The sequence below is a fragment of the Mustela nivalis genome (genome assembly GCF_964662115.1).
Source record: "Mustela nivalis genome assembly, chromosome: 1".
In the NCBI taxonomy this organism is placed as follows: domain Eukaryota; kingdom Metazoa; phylum Chordata; class Mammalia; order Carnivora; family Mustelidae; genus Mustela; species Mustela nivalis.
The window spans coordinates 181283942-181306584 of NC_139020.1; the positions used below are offsets into that span (position 1 = coordinate 181283942).

At 36.8% G+C, this 22643-nt stretch overlaps 1 protein-coding gene across 1 annotated transcript in view; it reads right to left on the reverse strand.

The window, feature by feature from the left end:
• TAFA1 (TAFA chemokine like family member 1) overlaps positions 1–21703 on the reverse strand; it is a 589816-nt gene extending 568113 nt beyond the window's left edge. Inside the window, exon 1 of the mRNA XM_082691399.1 lies at positions 21620–21703. Within this exon, the coding sequence (XP_082547525.1) occupies positions 21620–21649 (30 nt within the window). The 5' untranslated portion in view covers positions 21650–21703. The remainder of the gene's footprint in view (positions 1–21619) is intronic.
• Between the last annotated feature and the right edge of the window lie 940 nt (positions 21704–22643).

The following is a 22643-nucleotide window of genomic DNA, read 5'->3' on the forward strand; positions in this document are numbered from 1 at the left end:
CCTCAATGTTGTTGCTTAAAACCCAAATAGTGAAAAAAATATATATATTCGAAGCTCTACATCAAGCCTGTAAATTGTTGGTGTCATTTACTTCTCTCATCCTTTGTTTTAGATCATGGCTTACATTTCAAAGCAAAGGAGAGTCACTTCACTAGTATACAATTGACCACAAATAATAGATTCATTTTTTTTCTTATTATCACTAGTTTCTGACTACAAAAGGTCCAGGTGTAACCTTTACCCCAAATCCCACCTTATATTTAAGTCACTATAAAAGCAGACTATATTACATATTTAAAAGAACTGAATGCAAATTTGGTTATATTGAATGTTTAACAAAGACCATAATACCAAGACAATTCATATCAAAAACTACATTTTTATACTATTGAAAAACTCAGTGCATATCCAAGTGGCATATTATAGATATTATTTAGGAATTTGTTAACCTTAAGTCCTAAAGTTTTCCTGTTAATACACAAATGACCCATATCACCTATTTTAAAAGCTAACAATAAATAAAGTACCCCTAGTTGGGCTGATGGAATTATCAGATGCCTCATGACAATAGTTCATTCAGATCAAGAAAAAAAAAATTTTTTTTTTTTTTAACAAACTCATATGTGGAATTCAAGGGGTAAGGTGAAGGGATTTGGGCAAATGAAAACCCAAACAGATCCCTGAGACACTAAAATGTATAATATACACCAACTAATGTGCTTTACTCTTAGAAAAGCATACTCACTAATGACTTAATTACTCATTTTTTTAAAAGATTTATTTATTTATTTGAGGGAGAGAGAAAGAGAGAGCAAGTGAGCAAGGAGAGGAGGAGAGGGAGAGAATCTCAAGCAGACTCCTTGCTAAGCAGGGAGCCCAATGCAGGGCTTGGTCTCACCACCCAGCAGTCATGACCTGAGCTGAAATCAAGTCAAACACTTAACTGAGCCACCCAGGCGCCCTACACTTTATTGTTATTTTAGACACACTTTGAATAATTTTAGTTATTTCATTTCTTGGTACATAGGCTATTATAAAAAAATAAGAAAGAAAAGGGAAGCTAAGACACACTTTCAGTAAGACAAAAAATAATACAGCATCTGACACAAGTATTCAAAAAGTCCAGCTTGCTGGGATTAGTAAGGGCATCTCAAGACACCACTGTTGTCCACATGATTCAATAATAGCATAAAAAGATAACCCTAAGCTATCTTACACAAAACACAAAATTGTGTTCAAAATACTACTTAAGATGGCAAAGAAAGCTATAATTCATTGTAGAAACTCTTTCATTTTATGGCTAAGTTTTTGTTGTTATTGTCAACGTTTTACTCGCAGAGGAGATAACTATAATTACCTAAGCCAGTCACCTGTGAGAACCCAGACTTCCCAATATCATAAGGTAAACAAGGTTATTATGTGGGCTTTGATTACACACTACCGAGAATCGATTTTATTTGACCCACAGTGAGCCCCTATCCTAGGCAAAACACATGCTAAGGAAGATGCACTGGGAATGCATGACCTTATGGTATGTCCTACCGAAATTTCTCATCCATTCAATTTAATTAACTCATTGTTCCCGTCATTCATGACAATGGCCGTGAGAAACTTTCTAAGACTATCTTTTATATACCCCTCCTCATCCTATTGAAACACAACTTCAACAAAGAAAATGGATGTGACAATAGTGACAGCAAAACAGTTGGATAGCCCTTGCTAAGTTTTAGGCACTCTTCTAAGCCCTTTATAGATACTACTTCATTTAATCCTTAAAACCTTCTTGCGAAACAGGGACAATTATCACCCTAAATGTAGAGATGAGGAAACAGACACAGAGAAATTAGGAAACTTACTCGGGGTCTCACAGCCAATAAGCAGCAGAACTGGGAATCAAATGCCATCATTTCCTAGGGAAAGTAAATTACCAGCATACTCATGAATAAGGATTTTTTAAAGAATATAATTGAAGTACATTAAGTATGATGAAGGTCAATTATCTTAGCTTCAGAACTATCAACATGGCATGTCTACATTTAAGTAAACATTTGAAACCCTCCAAAATTTTTCATTTTGTTCCCAAAGACTGGCCAAGTATGTGTGTATGCATTGCTTATATCCAGTTCAAATGCAAACTGACAACAATGGGCCTGAATGCTAGAAGTATCACATAGCCTCGTATGCAATGGGCTAAGAATATTTTCTTTTAAATCTGGTGTGTCATGAAATAAACAAAATTTGTCATTCATCACTACTGGATCCTAAGTATTAATATTTCAAATAAACAAGAAAAAAAAAAAAAAACCAGAAGAGATGAAAATGATGTTGTGCATGAAAAAATGTTCTTGGTAAAACCAAACTTTGCAAGACTGGATTCTTTTGGTTGCAAATGGTTGTAATTCATATCAAACTAATGTAGGCAAAAAGAATGCGGAGGAAATATTTTATTCACTCATAAAACTGCGAAGTCAAGATATTCAGCTGATTCCAGAAGCACAGTGTCCCTAGAGCTCTGCTATACTTAGCTTCCCACTCTTCTGCCACAGGGAAGGCTGCTGCCTCTGGCTAACTTTTCCACAAAAAAGGCACAGAAAATAGCAATGAGTAACCCCAACACTGAGTGATTAGGTCACAGTACATTTCTAATTAGCCAGGTTTGGATCAAGGGCCCATCCCAATTTAATCACCGAAGCACAAGGATCAAATATCATGACTGGCTCTGCCAGAAGGTTTGGTTGGGATTATTTGCCAAACCAAGACCTCACTGACTGGGTAAAGGACAATTTTCCAAAAGAAAAAATATGTTTAGTTACCTGAAGAAAGGGAAGATATGCTGGACAGGCAGAAACAACTTCTGACCCCTACTGTCTTGATGCCTATTTCTCCTTGGGAAGAGCACAGATTTCATGAAGATAACAACTAATTGGTACTGATGGTGAATTATGGGTCAAGCACTCTGATAAACATTTCACATGCCTTACTTCATTTAATCCTTACAACAATATCGAAGTAGACATTACTATTATTGTTTCCAGGAACGATACACAAACTATGCATCAATTCACCTATACCTGCTGTTTACACCAGGACTCTCCTGCACTGGCCTATGACCCTTTTGATTGATTAAGTCCCATGCACATCAGTTGATGTGTTTTGAATGACCAATCTTGGTTATTTCCAATACTTGAAAAGGAAATGAAGTCTGATAATTAAGAAAAGTAAAATCAGGAGCTATGAACCCTGAGTAAGACCAGTAAGTGTTTTTCATGATTAGTGATTAGTGTTTATTATGTTAGAGACTAAACATGACAAATACTATAAATTCATTATACTTTAATTGCTTAAGAACTTCACTGAGGTATAATTTGTACATAATAAAATGCACTAGTTTTAAGTGTATAGTCTTACAAGTTTCACCCCAAAATACAGCCTTATAACTACCACCCACCTAACACAGAGAATATTTTCCCCATTTCAGTAAGTTTCCTCTCACCCTGTTTCAAACAATCTCCTCTCCTCACCCTTGGCAACCAACAACTAAAACTGTTTGGATTTTCTAGAATTTCTTTTGAATGGCACCATGAAGTATATATCCTTCTATATCTGAGTTCTCTCATTCAGCACATAACTTGGAGAGTTATCTATGCTATTGCATATATCAGTAATTTGCTCCTTTTTCTTGCTGAATAGTATTCTCTAACTTTTAGATGTCACAAATAACGCTGCTATACATATTTTTAGAAGCATATGAATCCAAGGTAGACTTATGTTTCATGTTTTGGGGGAGTAGATAACTGGAAAAGAGCCAATAAGTCATAAGTGTAAGTGTCTATTTTACTTTATAGGAAACTAACAACCTGTTTTCCAAAGTGACTATAACATTCTTGCATTCCATCAGCAATGAATTAGAGTTTCATTAGCTCCACTTCCTTACAAAGAATTAATATCAGTCTTTTTAATTTTGGCCATTCTAGTGTGCGTCTGGTGGTTTTTCTTTGTTAATTTAATCTTCAAATGGCTGGTAACATGGAGTATTTCCAATGTGTTTGTTGGTCGTCATGTCTCTTCCTCTCTGAAGTGTCTTGCCCAATTTTTGCCCATTTTATCATTGAGTTGTATGTTTTCTAAGTTCTTCATGTAGGATACAAGTTCTTAGATATAAGACTTTGTAAATATTTCTCCCAATCTGTCAATTACCTTTCTTTTTTATTGAGTCTTTTGAAAAGAAATTGTTTTTAAATTTTAAAGAAGTCCAATTTATCAATTTTCCTTTTTTATACTTTATGCTTTTCATATCATACTTAAGAAATTTTTGGTTGAACCAAGAACACAAAGATAAAAATGTTTTTCCTGTTTCTGTCCAGAAGTTTTATCATTTCAGATCCTACATTTAGGCTTATGATTCATTACCATTTAATTTGTGAGTGGTATAAAGTAAGGGCTGAGATCCCCTCCTTTGCCATACATATATCCAATTATATTATTTTCTATGGTTGTAGAAAATTGACACCAATGTATTGGTTTAAAACAACACAAATTTATTATCTCACAATTCAACATAAATCTCACTGAATCAAAATCAACTTATTAACAAATTGGTGTCCCTTTCTGAGGACTCTGAGGGAAAATCCATTTCCTTGTCCTTTGTACCTTACAAAGGTTGTTCACATTCCTTGGCTTGTAGCCCTCTTCCTCTATCTTTAAAACCAGCAAGATTAAGCCCAGTCTCTCACCATGACATCTCTCTGGTTCCCTCTTTCTCCCTTTTCCTCTATGATGTCTATGATAATATTGGGCCCACTTCAATAATGTAGTATGCTCTTCCTATGTTAAGGTCAGCTGATTAAAAAATTTAATTCCATCTGTAATCTCCATTCCTCTTTGCCATGTACCCAAATATACTCACAGGCTGAGGATTGGAATGTGGACACCCTTGGGTTGGGGAATATTATTATGCCTATCACATCAACTATACCAGGAATATTCATTGAAAAGTTTCTTCTTTTTCCCACCAAATTAACTTGGCACCTCTGTTGAAAATCAGTTGACCACATATGCATGGATTCATTTATAGATGGTATTCTGTTTCTCTGATTTGTCTATTTTTTAATAATGACTATGGCATGCCTTGTTCACTGTAGCTTTATACTAAGAATTATACCAAGACTTAAAATCAAGAGGGAACCCACGGAATGGGAGAAGATATTTGCAAATGACAGTACAGACAAAAGGCTGATATCCAGGATCTATAAAGAACTTCTCAAACTCAACACGCACAAAACAGATAATCATATCAAAAAATGGGCAGAAGATATGAACAGACACTTCTCCAATGAAGACATACAGATGGCTATCAGACACATGAAAAAATGCTCATCATCACTAGCCATCAGGGAGATTCAAATTAAAACCACATTGAGATACCACCTTACACCAGTTAGAATGGCCAAAATTAGCAAGATAGGAAACAACGTGTATTGAAGAGGATGTGGAGAAAGGGGAACCCTCTTACACTGTTGGTGGGAATGCAAGTTGGTGCAACCACTTTGGAGAACAGTGTGGAGATTCCTTAAGAAACTAAAAATAGAACTTTCCTATGACCCTGAAATTGCACTACTGGATATTTATTCCAAAGATACAGATGTAGTGAAAAGGAGGGCCATCTGTACCCCAATGTTCATAGCAGCAATGGCCACGGTCGCCAAACTGTGGAAAGATCCAAGATGCCCTTCAACGGACGAATGGATAAGGAAGATGTGGTCCATATACACTATGGAGTATTATGCCTCCATCAGAAAGGATGAATACCCAACTTTTGTAGCAACATGGACAGGACTGGAAGAGATTATGCTGAGTGAAATAAGTCAAGCAGAGTCACTTATCATATGGTTTCACTTATTTGCGGAGCATAACAAATAACATGGAGGACATGGGGAGATGGAGAGGAGAAGGGAGTTGAGGGAAATTGGAGGGGAGATGAACCATGAGAGACTATGGACCCTGAAAAACAACCTGAGGGTTTTGAAGGGGCTGGGGGTGAGAGGTTGGGGGAGCCAGGTGGTGGATATTATGGAGGGCACACATTGCATGGAGCACTGGGTGTGGTGCAAAAACAATGAATTCTGTTACACTGAAAAGAAATTAAAAAAAAAAAAAGAAATCAAAAGGAAAAATAAATCAAGTAGTATAAGTCTTCGAATTTAACCTTTTCCAAATTCTGTAAGCAATTCCAGGCCCTTTTTAATTCCATATAAATTCAGAAACAGTTTGTCACTTTCTACCAAAATTTGGACAGAATTTTGGTAGGAATGGAATAGGGTCAATATTGGAGAATTGACATCTTAATAACATTGAGTCTGCACTCTGTGAATATGGCATTTCTCTCCATTTTTAGTGCATCTTTAACTTATCTGAGCAATGCTTATGATATTTAGTATATAGATCTTACACATTAATCTTTGTTAAAATGATTCCCAAGAACTCTACTTATTTTAGGTGTCACTGTAAATGCAGCTATACTTTTAATTTCATTTTACAACTGTTCATTATTTATATTAGAAGTAGAGTTCATTTTTGTATATTGCTGTCATGCTGCATAAAGTTAATTTGCTAGTTCTTATAGCTTTGAAAATATATTTCTGAGGATTCTACATACCTGATACTGTCATCTGCAAATAAAGATAGTTTTCTTTCTTTCTTTTCAATATAGATGCCTCTTCTTTCTTTTTCTTGTCTTGTTGTAGTGATTTGGACCTCCAGTCCAACATGTATAGAAGTGGTAAAAGCAGACATTCTTGACTCATTCTAGATTTTAGGCAGAAGATGCTCAGTCTTTAACTACATATAATGCTTACTATGAGTATTTGTAGATGTTCTTTACCAAGTTGAAAAAGCACTTTCCTGGGGCACCTGTGTGGCTCAGTGGATTAAGCCGCTGCCTTCAGCTCAGGTCATGATCTCAGGGTCCTGGGATGGAGTCCCACATCAGGCTCTCGGCTCAGCAGGGAGTCTGCTTCCCTCTCTCTCTCTCTCTGCCTGCATCTCTGCCTACTTGTGATCTCTGTCAAATAAATAAATAAAATATTTATTTTAAAAAGGCACTTTTCTAATGCTGGTTTTATGAAGGTTTTTTTGTAGCACAAATGTATGTTAAATTTTTTCTACTACTATGAAGATGATCAAATAACCTTTTATTCCTTTTATTCTGTTGATGTGATATATGATATATTATAGTCATTAATATGTGAATGTTGAACAAATCTTGAATTCCTGGGACTATACTCTCTTCTTTGTGATTATCTTCTCTTTTTATATAATGCTGAATTTGATTTGCTAAGATTATGTTAAGGATTTTTGCATCTATATATATGTAGTCTCTTCTCTTGGAATATCTTAATCTGGCTTTGGTATCTGTCTAATACTGGCCCCCAAAAGTGTGTTTGCAAGTGGATCCTCCTATTTTTTTAAAGAGTTTGTGGAAGACTAGTATACTTCCTTCACTAAATGTGGACTTCATTAGTGAAGCCACATAGTTCTACATTTTCTTTCCTGAACATTTTTAAATTATGAATTCAATGTCTTTAATGGACATACGGTTATTCAGATGTTCTATGTCTTCTTGAGGCTGTTTTGGTAAAATGTATTTTATTTTTTTTTTTTTGAAGATTTTAATTTACTTATCCAAGAAAGAGGAAAAAGAGAACATGAGTGAGAGAGAAAGAACACAAGCAAGTGGGGGGGGGGTAGAGGGAGAAGCTGACCCCCCACTGAACAGAGAGCCTGATGTGGGACTTGATTCCAGGACCCCAGGATCATGATCTGAGATGAAGGCGGATGCTTAAATGACTGAGACATTCAGGCAGGCACCCAGTAAAATGTACTTTTCAAGGTATTTGTCCATTTCATAGAAAGTATCAAACTTATTGGCATAAAATTGTTCATAGTATTTCTTCACATTGATTTCTGCTTTTACTTATATTATTTAATTATTTCTTACTGAATTTAACTTGCTCTTTTTTTTTTGCTAGTTGCCTATGGTGCAAGTTTAGAGCTTGAGTTGACATGTTTCTTCTTTTAAGTATAAGTGATTAACCTATAAAAGTGTTGCTGAGCACTGTTTCAGCTACTTTCCACAAAACTGAAAATGATTTATTTTCATTTTTATTACATTCAAAATGATTTCCATTTCTTCTTAGGAGCAAGGAGTCCAATGCAGCACCTGATCCCAGGCCCCAGAGATCATGACCTGAGCCTAAGCAGGTGCTTAACCAACAGAGCCACTCAGGGACCCCCATAATTTATTTTTTAAATTTAAATCTATATTTAAATTACACATAACATATTTGGCCATTTTAGCCATTTTTAAATGTATGGTTCAGTGGCATTAAATACATTCACAAGTTGTGCAACTATTACTCTCAATCATCTCTAGGACTTTCTTCTCTCCCCAAACTGATATTCTGGACCATTGATCAATACCTCTCCATTCTTCCTCCCCTCCCCACCCCCCGCCAGACCATGGACACCATATTCTACTATTCTCTGTCCCTATGAATTTCACTACTCTAGATATCACATATAAGTAGAATCATATAGTTGTTCTTTTCTGTCTATTCTATTATAGTTAGAGAACATCCTATGTATGATTTCAATATTTTTATACTTATTGAAACTTCTCTTATGGCCCTGCGTTTGGTGTTTCTTGGTCAATGTTCCATGTGTTCATGAAAAGAATGTATATTCTGCTGTCACAGGATAGTCTTTTTAAAAAATATATCAGTTTGGTCAAATTGGTTCATACTGTTCAAGTCTTACTGATGTTCTATTTGTCTTGTCAACTACTGAGAGAGTAGTATTGGAGCTTCTAACTATACTTGTTAATAATTATTAGATTGTCTACTTTTTTTAGTTCTGTCATTCTTTGCTTTGTGTATTGTGAAGTTATCTCATTAGGCACATAGACTTCTATAACTGTTTTATCTTCCTGTTGTGTTTATATTGTTTTGATTAAATATCAGTGTTTCTAGTACTACTCCCTATGTTAACATCTAATATATATAAATATACTTGTCCTCCTCTTGTGCTTACTATTTGAATATTGCATCATTTTCCATCCTTTCACTTCCAATTTGTGTCTCTGTGTTTAAAGTGCATCTCTTATAGACAGCATATAGCTGGATCTTTTAAAATCCAATCCAACAAGCTTTGCCTTTTAAGTAGAATAGGTAATCTACTTATATTTATTGTGATTATTAAATAACAGGACTTCAGTCTGCCATTGTGCTACTTATGTCCCATTTGTCTCTTTTTGTTCCTCCCTTCTTCCTCTCTAACTCCTCTTTGGTTTTTTGGACATTTTAATCTCTGTTAACTTTTAACTATGTTTCTCTGTATTTATTTTTCTTAGATGCTTGGGAATAACAACATGCATTGTTAGCTCAAAACTATTATATTTAATACTGAATTAGTACTTTTATTAGAATATCAGAGTCTTGAAACAGTATAATTCCATTTGCTCTCTCTTTCATATAAGTTATACCAATGTAACTTGAACCTCTACACTACGTTTTTTGAAAAATTAAGAAGAGAAAAAAGTTACTTGTATAATAGTTTATATTCCACTACATATGTATCTTTTCCAGGGCTTCTTATTTCTTTCCAAATATCCATGTTATCATCTGGTGTCATTTCTTTAATATAAAGAATTTCCTTTAGTATTTCTGCTACCAGTCTCCTAAGCAACACATTTTGTAGGTTTTTCTCAAGAAATTCTATTTCATCTTTATATTTGCAGAATACTTGCACTAGCTATAGATCTCTTGGGCTGCCAGTTCTCGGTTTTGCTCTAACTTTTCAGGAGGAAGAATATGTAACTCCAGTGTCTTCTGGCTTGCATGAGTTCCAGCAATGTCACTTGTTGATCATATCATTGCTTCACTGCATGTAATGTGTCTTTTTTCTCTTGCTGTGTTGAAGATTTTCTCTATAACCTTGGTTTTCAGGTGTTTCACTATGGTGTACAGAGACTGGATTGCTCTGTGTGTATGTGTGTGCGTTCATCATATTTGAATTTCTTGGACCTCTAAACTAATGGGTTTTCTTTACAAATCTCAGAAGATTTGGCCATTATTTTTTCAAAATATTTTTTTTCTATCACTTTCTCTCCTGACCTTGTGGGCCCCACTTGCACATATATAAGACTAATCAATATGGCACCATAATTCTTGAGAATTTTGTTCATTTTTACTAAATATTTTTCTCCATTTTGTTCATATTGGATGATTTCCACTGATCTAACTTTAATTTCACTGATTTCCTTCTTCTGCTATTTCTAATTTTCTGTTTTGCTCATATAATGATATGTTCATATCCAGAGTTGTACTTTATAGTTTTAGAATTTACCTTTGTTTTTTTTTTTCTTATAGCTTACACTTCTCTGTTGAGAGATCCCCTATCTGTTTACTCATTAATATTATATTTTCCTTTAATTATCTGAATGTATTTAAAATTACTTCTTTGAAATCTTTGCTCAGTACATCATCAGGGCTTACCAATGTCAGTTTCTACTGACCGTCATTCATAGTCAGGCAAAGAAGTATTTTGGTTCAAAATGCATGTTGTTTTAAAACTATAACTTAATTTTTGGTTTGAAGCTATGTGTTGTAGATTACACCTTTTAGTATCTCTGGGATACACTGAAGATTACTGATTTGGGTCATTTACTTTCTTAGAATCAAACTGTGAAATAGTCCTCCCTGTTATGTGCAGCAGCTGGTGTTTGATCAATTTTTTTTGGCTTCCAGATGTTGCTTGTTTGGCTTGACCCCTGGGAGTCCCCTGTGCCTGCATAGTTTAGCTGTCAGCCAAAGACTTGAGGAATACTTTACATTCAGATTTTAGGATTCATTCTCTCCGTGGTTCCCTTTTTCTGGGGGCTGTCTTCTAAATTTCCAATTGTTTTTCTAAACTAAACTTCATACCTCTGATATCTAAGATCAGTAAGGAGTCTACTTTCTGCCACTTGAGTTGTGTTTGATTTGGAAAATACAAGTGGTCAAAATTGCAGCAAACTCAAAACCTTACCAGCAGCAGTTTTGAATTGCAACAGTAGCTGACCCTCTAGTTTCTATTTCAATTCTTTCTGGTCTCCCTTATTCCAAGCGTATGTAATTATGTGATCAGCTAGGGGTTTGGTGAGAGTTTATACTCAGATTTGGGGCTTCAGTACCTCTGCAGCTCTTTCACTTCCAGAAATTTTTCTGTAAATGTCGAACTTTTCTGTGTTCTGAACTCTATCATCTGTTACTTCCAACTGATAAGGGAGGTAGGGGTAGTTTTTACTAAGATAATTGTAATTAATATGAAGTTGTAAGGAATAATAGAGATCACATACATGCTCTACTCAATTTCCCTCAATGGTAACATTTTGGAAAACTACAATACAATATCATAACCAGGATATTGACTCTGATACAATACACTGATCTTATTCATATTTCCTCAGTTTTCTTTGTTTGTGTGCATATGTGTTTTATTCTATAAGATGTTATAAGTTTGTGTATTTACCACCATAGTCAAGATACTCAATGGAAAGATAAAATCAGAAGAATCTCTTGTGTTGCCCTTCTATGATCATGTCTACCTTCCTCCTGCCCCCATCCCTTCTTAACCTCTGGCAACCACTAATCTGTACTCTATTTCAAAAACGCTATCATTACAAAATATCACATGAATGGAATCATACAATATGTATTCTTCTGGGATTGGCGTTTTTCACTTAGCATAATTTCCCAGAGATTCATCCAGTTTGTGGCATTTATCAAGAGCTATTTCCTTCCCATTGTGGAGCAGTATTCATTGGAATAAATACACACCCAGTTTCTTTAATCAGTCACTTGTGGCAGGACATCTGGAATTTTTCCAGTTATTATGAATCAAGCTACTGTGAACATTTGTGTATAGCTTGTTTGGTTTGTGTGTATGTGTGTATGCCTATGTGTGTGAGTGAATATAAGTTTTCAGTTATCTGGGATAAATGCCCAAGAATATAATCGCTAGGTCATATATAATTGCCTATTAGATTTTTTTAAATTGCATATTAGTTTTAAAAGAAATCACCAGGTGCCTTGGTGGCTCAGAGCGTTAAGCCTCTGCCTTCAGCTCAGGTCATGATCTCAGGGTCCTGGGATCCAGCCCCGCATCAGGCTCTCTGCTCAGCAGGGAGCCTGCTTCTCTCTCTCTCTTTCTCTGCCTGCCTCTCTGCCTACTTGTGATCTCTCTCTGTCAAATAAATAAATAAATTCTTAAAAAAAAAAAAAAAAAGAAATCACCAAACTGTTTTCTAGTGTGACTATACCATTTCTCATTCCCATCAGCACGAGAGATCCAATTTTTCCATTCTCTCCAATATTTGGTATTGTTATTATTCTTTATTTTAACCATGCTCATTGGTGTGCAAGACTATCTCCTTGTGGTTTTATTTGCATTTTCCCGATGGTCTAATATCTAGCATATATAGATAACCTTAACAAATAATCAATTAGAAAAGGGGCAAAGACATTAAAAAAAACCATTTCACTGAAGAAAATATACAGATGGCAAAGCCTATCTACAAGTCATTTGGAACTATTTTCTGTAGGAGCAATTACCTGACATCTTCATGCTACCATTAGGGAACTGAAATTACATAGAAAAACATCTATATCATTAGTAGAACACAGAATGGAATTTTATTATATATTTGTACAAAGCACTATTAAAAACAAAAACAGAGTCTTTATAGATAAAAGACTAAAAATAGATATACCAAAGTTGCAATAATTATCTTTGATGATACTAACATGAGTAATTTTTGCCTATTTTCCATTTCTTTCTACTAGTGGGTGGTTAGTTATCCTCTATAATTACTAAATTATTTCAGCATTTTTACTACTTACAACTTAATCATTGCTGAAAAGATGTTTCTCAAAGAGGTGAATGAAAATTACAAATGGCATATTATGCACAATGACGGGAATTTTTACACATTCCCTGAACTGAACTTTGTGATGGTAATACACTTGTAAGTTGTGATAAGGAAAGCATATAGCTTTTCTATTATGAAGCAAGTGTTTAGGTAATGATTTTGAATTGATTATTATCTATACAGATAATGTGCCTATAACATATTATTAACTGTAGTAGCATCTCATGAATAATTTCAGCAAGTTTTTTTTTTAAAGATTTTCTTTATTTTATTTGACAGAGATCACAAGTAGGCAGAGAGACAAGCAGAGAGAGAGGGGGAAGCAGGCTCCCTGCTGAGCAGAGAGCCCTATGCGGGGCTCGATCCCAGGACCCTGGGATCACGACCTGAACCGAAGGCAGAGGCTTTAACCCACTGAGCCACCCAGGCGCCCCAATTTCAGCAAGTTTTAACCATATCTTAAAATAAAGACTTTAAGGCTGGACTCCTGATGTATTGAAATTAGTATACCAACAACTCAGGTAAAATACACCTAAGGCATATTATCTAAAGATGGGAGGTATTTTGAGTTGAACATTTTTAAAGTAGTTTCGCATACTATAAATAAAAAACTAAGTAATGAACTAGAACTTTTATGGACAACTTGGCAAAATCTCTTAGAATAAGCTGGGCCCTGGGCAGCTCTTTCTTATTTGTTAAAGATGATACATTCAAGTTATAGTAAGTCAATTAGAATTTCCTATAAATGCAGCTGAACATTCTGGATTTGCTTAGACAAATCCGCATAATCCATTTAAAATTTATTTTGGTTCATTTTTCCTCCAGGATCCACAGAGAAATCTGTCCTCCCCCCAAATCAGTAAACCCAGCATATTAAGTTCAGTATTTTAGACTCAATTATTATATTCAACATTCCAGAAAGTTTTGCTTTCAAATTTATAAAAGTTCATAAACACATATAATTAAGAGAGAAGTAAAAATGACTTATTGGACAATCAAACCATTCCCAAGCCAAGATTACAAAATTCTGAAATCCCTTGGTGGAGCACATAAACCTTTCTTTTTCACCATAAGGCCATTAACATTTAAAAATTGGCAAGCTTGGAATTTCATGTAGTAAATAACTTCTCATAATGCTACCATCCACACATCAATGCCAGTGGCCCATGTTCCAACATGACCTGCCTGTTTATGGAAGTCAATGAATATTGTTTTTAAGAATATTCCTTTTGCCTAGAACAGTAGTTGGAGGGAAAATCCTCAGAGTATAATATTAATAGTTAGTATGCTGATGATTAATGTACATTTAAGAGCACATAAATTAGAAGTTCAAGTCATGAATACTGCAAACACTCCACTAATGCACATGCTTCTAAAAACTCAGTGGGCCATAATGAGGGAGTTAAAAAAGAGTAGTTTAAAAAATTTATATATATTTTTATTTCCCTTTGGTTTTTATAATAAGCAACTACTCAAAGGAAATAAGCTGTCAAAGAAAAGTTGCAATAAAGTAATCTGGGGGCTGGACTATATCGGGGAATAAGAACATTTTTTTACTGGTGCTGGAAATACTGTCCCAACAGACAGAGCCGTGGCCTGGACGTGGAGCTCTGGTTTGCTTCCTAAATCCACAGGGGATAAGATTTAGGGATTTAACTTACTGCTTCTGAAAGACATTTTAAGTTATTTGACTGGACTGAAATTGGCAATATGGTTATACTGATATTACATACCTCAGATAGTCTTTCAAAGATTTCTCAGCAGCCAATATCCCCAATTTACTTCCTCTGGTACATTGTTAGTTTTTGCTTTAGGGACCTTATTTTAATGTGAAAACATCCCATTGAGTATCAAGTATGTACAATAAATTTAAGTCCAAGGAGCTTTCTCTTTTGGTGCCATTTCCGTCTTGGAAAATGTGGTTGAATGGGTAAATTTTAGACCTTGATAGAACTATCCATGTGGGGGTGCCTGGGTGGCTCAGTGGGTTAAGCCTCTGCCTTCAGCTCAGGTCATGATCTCAGGGTCCTGGGATCGAGCCCCACATCAGGCGCTCTGCTCAGCAGGGAGCCTGCTTTCCCCTCTCTATCTGCCTGCTGCTCTGCCTACTTGTGATCCCTCTCTTTCTGTCAAATAAATAAATAAAATCTAAAAAAAAAAAAAAGAAAAAAGAAAGAAAGAAATATCCAGGTGGCTTCTCAGAAGGTGGTATGCCCCAGTACAATGCATTGTTCTAGTTTTGTTGGTTTTATTTTTTTTTTTTTCCTTTTGCAATGAAACATTTTGCAGGGTCAGATGCTAAGAATTGGGAATGCGCAAAGCCCACTTCCATCAGAGAATTTATGTTTTGGTGTATTGAGTTTTCTCATAAAATCATTTATGCCTTTCCCCAAACAGTGATGCCCAATGACCTAATATTGGCATCCTATAATACAGTTCTCTAAGAAGCTCCCATCCCAGATGGACGGTCTTGAATTCTACCTTTCCCACCCCCCTGGCATAGGGACTTTATATGAAAATTGCTGCCACTGAATTCTACTACAGTATCACTGATCATTTGAGGTGAAATCTGTTTTTTTGTTTTGTTTTGTTTTTGCTATCATGTTCAGGGAGATGATCTACAAATGTCTTATTTATGTCCATGAAATTAAATAAAGTTCAAAAGTAAGAGTTATCTGTCACTAAACCATCATGATTGGTAGGACATATTTTTTGAAAATGTGTCCACACTTTATGGAAGGTTGTTTAATTCTACGAAAGAGTGAGGGAAAGTGGGGGAGTGAGGCAGGGAGGTAGGGAAAGCAAGGCTGGGTGGAATGTTCCAAACCTCAGCCTCCTCAGCCCCTTACCAGCATACCACCATCACTCAGTCACTCGGAAGCCATGCTGAAAGGCCGTCCCCTGCTCCCTTGAGAGGAAAAGTAGCAGCACTTTATCTGCTGGTTTGTTTCCCCACTACCATCACTTCTTGGCCAAAGTCTCTCCCATGGGCTATTAACTTTCCTGTACCTTTGGTTTACAGGTTATTATCTTCCCTGAACCTTCTGGAAGGCCACTGGGAAAGACACACGTCTATGGGTACAGAGCTATGGCTGGAACTGCTATGGCTTCTACCATAGCTGAGCACAGTGATTTTCACACAGTAATCTCCTTTCCATCCCCAGAGGAGGGAAGATCATAAAAACTTTAGAACCAAAAGAACAGGAGCCTCCACTGGGGCCATTCTATCGGAAGCTAAGCAAGCAACTGACGCCCACAGTGAGAGTGCCTGTAGGCTGAACAGGTACAAGGAGACATTTGACCTGGAACTCACATCACCCCCAAGGATCCACACGAAATGGGCATGGTTCTTTCCCACAGATAGCAGACAGGGATTCTTTCTGAAGTGTCTTTGAGCAGCACAATTTCATGATTATATGGCAGCAAAAGCCAATTGTACTATTGTTTAGCTCATTTACACTCTACATATAGAGAATCACAAAGAGATTTCAAGTCTTTTTTTTTTAATGATTTTATTTATTTATTTGACAGAGAGAAAGATCACAAGTAGGCAGAGAGGCAGGCGGGGGGAGGGGGTGGCGGGGTAGCAGGCTCCCTGCTGAGCAGAGAGTCCAATGCAGGGCTTGATCCCAGAACCCTGAGATCATTGACCTGAGCTGAAAGCAGAGGCTTAACCCACTGAGCCATCCAGGTGCCCCAAGATTCCAAGTCTTAACTTGAAACTTTTAACCCTCTTTCCACATGTCTGGTGAGTTCAAGTCAAACATGTCTGTAATGTCAGAAGGGTGTGGCTGTTTGAAAGTGGGGCATGGATACAAATGACTTCAGTTACTCTTCTATTTTTTTTTTTTTTTTTGGTTTTTAAATTTTTTTTTAATTGTAATTCCAGTATAGTGAACACATAGTGTTATATTGGTTTCAGGTACACAATATAGTGATTCAACTCTTCAGTACATACAACTCATGGAGACAACTGCACTCCTTAATTCCCATCACCTATTTTACCCATGCCCCACCCACCTCCCCTATAGGTTATTATTCTATTTTTAAGAAATATAGCAGACACTGAAATTTAAAGTGAAAGGTAACATTCTGCCTAAAATATGCTCCACCAACTGGTGCCACTAGTTGGTCTTTTTCTCTCACAAATTTTTTGCTTTAAAGTTTCCCTGGGGTTTGGCTGGGCAAATTACTGATTGAACTGGGCCTCTGGTCACTTTCCTAGCTCTATTCCCTCAGTAGGTACCAATCCCGACCTTCTTCCACTAAAATGCACTGTCCTTACCCTCTGATTGATGTGAACAGCTCACTGATTTAGAGATGTGTCTCTGTATGGGCATGTCTGCCTGAGAACGGTAGCTTCCTGCATAAATCAGTCTTTTGTGCAATTAGGAGCTTAATATCTATTTTTAAATAATTGCAAAGATGTTGCTTCAGAGACCGTGGCAGTAATGAAAATGGCACTGACATTGTTGCTTCATATGTCTTATGTGGAAAAGTTCCTTGAGGACAGAAACCATTTCTTGCTTCTCTTGGTGTCCTCACTCAGTACCTAAGCCAGAATCTGCCATATTGGAACTACTTGGTAATTACCTATTGAATATAAGTGCATGGCACAGAAAAGATGAAGAAGATTGGCTCTGAAAAACACAAATGGTGGGAACGAAAATTCATGACTTTTCATGATGATGTTATGTGGACAATTATATGAAATACAGCTATGTGAATAAACAGGATGGAAATTATATCATCTGTGCTAACATGGCAATTTTGTTTAAAAGCATATGATCACAAACATATGCATGCACACATACAAAAATAATGTAAAGGAAAGCATTTAAAGAAAATCCAACAAAACATAAGTAACAGGCCCCAGTTGCCAGTTGAATCATTGGTAATGCTTGTTGTATTATTTCTATTTTTTCAGATTTTCTGAAATGAACCTATATTATATTTTGTAATTTGAAAAATGAAGCAATAAAAAGTCTTGACTCAAAATTCAATAGAGGAAAGAGAGACAGAATGAGAATAGAAGATAATCATCTTATAATTTATCAAAGTATAAGATAAGAACTATTCTTTTTAGAATATTACTAATAATACAAATAGACTTTACAAAATAATGTACTGGACATCAGGGTAAGGCAAAGTAAATTCCCTACCTAGAATATGCTTCTGCTACATGGTTTTCTAACACCCCAAGACCTGTACCTGTAAATTGATGAGGATGGAAGATTCCTTAAAGAATCAAAGAATGAGGATTTGGGATAATACTGTGTCCAGCCACTGTTCATGCTACATACCCAGGTAGAAAGTGATTCAATCTCCCTAAACAGTGTCCTACTGTTCCAGAGATAGGAAGTCATGCCATGTTCCTTGCTCCAAATTCTTGTTCTGTGGAACTATTTGAAACCTCCATTTTTTTTTTTCAAATCTTACAAAATACAGAATGGAAAGAGAGGATCAGAAGAGCTGTAGAACAAACAGGAAGCATGATTTTAGATGAGTGGTTCCAACAGGAGATGATTTTGGTGATGAGGGAACATTTGTCAATGTTTGGAGACATTCTGGGTTATTACAACTGGGGGTGGGGGGAGGAGGACAGGTGCTATAGGGACCTCATAAAGAGAGGCTCATCACCTTACAATGTAAAGTATAGCCTGCCAAACAGAATTATTTGACCCCAAATATCAACATTATTGAAGTTATTGAACATTATTGAAACATGAAACACTATTTTAGAAGAGAAAAGAATGGGTTCAAAATGAGACATATGGCCTCTACCACTGTCAGGAAGGTAGGGCATTGGAAAACTACTTGGAAGGGCCAACTCCAGGCCAGAACCAACAGAAATACCAGAAAAATACTCCCATTACAACTATGGGTTTCACAGTCAACATTCTGCTTCTTAAATCCACGTTATTGTTCAAGAAGACAAATGGCATGCCCTCGACCCTAGTCTGAAACCATAATCTCAGGATTACTCACTGGAGTAGGTCAACAGAAAACTCAAGGCTTCCCATCAAAGGGAAGATGTTCCATCTGCATGCAGATAGAACAGAAGCCTAATTGCACCCATACTTTATTTCTACTTTCTGAAACTGTCCTCTGAAACATCCAGTTGGCATAGTCTAAATCATGAAATGATAGGAAAGGAAGGCATCATTTTTACAAACTGTACCATAAAACAAGGGTAGCAGGGATGTTGACTGAGTTCCTCTTCTGTATCTATGATGATATTACATTTATTTTGAAATCCAGTCAGTACCACCCTCTGGATATTCGGTCATTCCCAGCATTGTCATTCCTCAATTCCTAGTCTGATTTGTCTCTCAACTGGCTGGCTTTTTGGTTTTCAAGACATTTTTTTCTGAATAAGGGCTTATAGACTCTACTTTCTCCAATTTTTTTTATGTTTCATGATGTCGCTCTGTAACCACTGGAAATAAGAGTCACTCTGGCAAGCAATAATTCCTTTGGTGGTACTCTCTATCAAAAACTACAGACATACGGGATGCCTGGGTGGCTCAGTCGGTTAAGCTGCTCCCTTCAGCTCAGTTCATGATCCCAGGGTCCTGGGATAGAGTCCTGCATCAGGCTCCTTGTCCAGCAGGAAGCCTGCTTTCTTTCTCTGCCTCTGCCTGCAACTCTGCCTGCTTGTGCTCCCTCTCTGACAATAAACAAGTAAAAAATCTTTTTAAAAAAAACCACACACACACACAAAAAAAAACTACAGACATTCTTTCTCACTTTTGGCATTGGATATTACTGTAGGAAAGTCTGAAACCAACCAGATTCCTTCCAGTACATGATTTCTTTTTCTGCCTAAAACCCCAAAACACTGACTATGTTCCTGGATCAACACGTGCTCACTGATATGCAGATATAGTTCTTTCTTCATGTTAGGGAAATTCTTTTGTGTTCTATTTTTGAATGCATCTTTTTTGTTCTGTTTTATTTTGTTTTTATTTTGGTGGACATATTCACCTCTGAGAGATCAGTTATTTGTATGCTAGTTATTGTAGTCTTCTTTCTGTGTTAGCATTCTTCTTGTTTGAATCTCATCAGGATTCACAATAATTATATAGTCATCCTTCTATGTCAATAATTCAATTTTCAATGTTGATTCTCTTACTTAGTGTTTCTAATTATGGTATCTGCTCTGTAATAACATTGTTTTTGTACTAGATTTGTTTCTTTGGGTCTACAAATTACTCTGTTGTTTGTGTAACTGATATAGGAGAAAAGTTGGACCAAACAGGATGCAATGAAGGAATATTTCTTCCCGCTGTCCCTGTCAACCTGTGTGCTCACCCTTTCTTGTTCTCACTGAAGAGTTGGAGAAATCCCACAGTTTCTCTTATCCTTTCCAGTCACATGAAAGGTCTCATTTTTAGTAACTAAAAAATTTAGTCTCAGGGACATTATAACTTTAATTTTACATTATTCTTGAAAGTTGAGAAACACTACTTTAGAAGAGAAAAGAATGGGTTCAAAATGAGACTTATGGCCTCTAACACTGTCAAGAAGTAGGGCATTAGGAAACTACCTGGAAGGGCCGACTCCAGGCCAGAATGAACAGAGATACCAGAAAAATACTCCCATTAGAAATATTGGTTTCACAGTCAACATCTTGCTTCCTAGACCCACATTGTGCCAAGAAGACAGATGGCATGCCCTTGACCTTAGCCTAAAATCATAACCTCAGGATTATTCATTGGGACCCATCAACAGAACCCTCAGATCTTCCTGTTGGGGGCATGTCTGTAGACTGAGCAGAAGCCAAAGTGCACTTATACCTTGTTTCTACTTTCTGAAACCTTCCCCTGGAACATCAAGTTGGTACAGTCTAAACAAAGGGAAGCTGGGAATGGAAGGCTTTACTTTCACAGCCTGCAGTAAGAAATGAAGGTACAAGGGATATTAACTCTCCTTCCTCAGTTCAATATACTTAAAACAGAGAAGTCTGTAGTGATGAAAGGAGCTGTGGTTGGCTTCTCTTGCTCCCCTGCCCATCCTCCATAGCTTCTTCCTCAGATGGGCCTCTGAGGCACGAAGAATTTAACCCAGAAGGATGCTGGGGTTTAGTGGCTAAGCCTGAGACACTCTCCCTTGTAGAGCTTTAACTGTAGCTCCCATGATACCAGCAATGCCTCTTTTCCATCTGGCTGCTTTCAACTTTCCTCCTATTCCTGTACTTACTGCAATTTATTTCTCTCTTGGGTTATTTGGCTCATCCTGGGAGTTCTCTTGGGTGGAATCTCCTTCAGAATGCTTCTGTGAAATCATATACCATTTCTTATTCCCCCAACACACACCTCAGGTCTAAGCAAGATAAGATAGCTGTCCCCTTCCCTTAGTCGTCCTCCAGCATCACATCCCACTTGGGTTGAGGTAAAAAGACACTCAGCCCTTCCCTCCTCCATGAAGGAATAGTGTGAAAACAAAAGGGTATACCACACCAACATTTTTCCTTCTACTTCCCTCCAAACTTAACTGCCTACACAAGCCAGAGGTGGGTATTCTCAAAACCTAGCAGAATTAGGTTTGCCATTTTTCTAAAATTATACACAGGATTTCTAAAATTATACACAGGTCTGACCACATGATGACATGGGAAGGTCAAAGTTAAGAGAAGAAGAATTTATTACTTACCTTTCCTTTCATATCATGCCATACAGCCATAGAGGAAGCATCAGGATGGTCAGGAGGAAGAAGACAGGAACAAGGGGAAAGTCCAAGCCTCAGCTTTTATTGGGGTTTCTATAAGAAAGTCAAGGCAGGGCAGAGTAAGCAGCTAGGATGGGTTAGTTTGCATAATTCTGACACATAATTGAGGTACGGGGGCTGCCACTTGTTTTCTGGGATGATTTAGGGCAGGAAAATATTGGCTTGGTGTGTTAAGAGCTAAATAAAGGAGGTGGTTGTAGCTATAGACTTGTTGGGTTACTTTTGAGAGATGGGACTAGTTGGGTTACCTATGAGAGATGTGTTCCTGCTTGAGCTTTCTGCTGTCTTTAAGAATTAACCAACTTCCCACTTTAGGATATGAGGGCACTTAGCATCTGTTGTCTTTTTTAATATAAGTACACCAGGTGCAAAAATCAGAAAAAATTTATACAAGAAAATGTATTGTATTTCTATTGATGCCACACCAAATCACGAAACATATAGTACCTTAATCCACAACAAATGTATTAACTTATAGCTCCGTAGGTCAGGAATCCAACATGGGTCTCAATGGGCTAAAATCAAGATTTTAGTTCACAGGACTATAATTATTTCTGCAAACCGGTGGAGATATTTCCAAAGAGGAACATCTCTTCTTTGAGAACACCATTTAAGGTAACTTGCCCTCCTCTGGTGAATGACAATGAGACAATTTTCCTCAAGTATTTGAATTTTAAGTGGAATAATTCAAGATTGGAATCCATCGGAGCTATTTCACCATATCTGAGGGGACCTGAAAAGACTGGTTATGTGTCCATGCCTCCTACCTCCATGGCATTGATTTTTGTCTCTTCTGAGGCCTGGATTTTTATCTGTTCTCTTGACCTTTTGAGCCATACCTTATCTTTCCAACAAGTTTGCTGTCATTGTTGTTTTGAGAAAGAGAGAGAATGTGCACATGCACATGTGAGCAGGGGGTGGTATGGGGAGGGGCAGAAGGAGAGGGGCA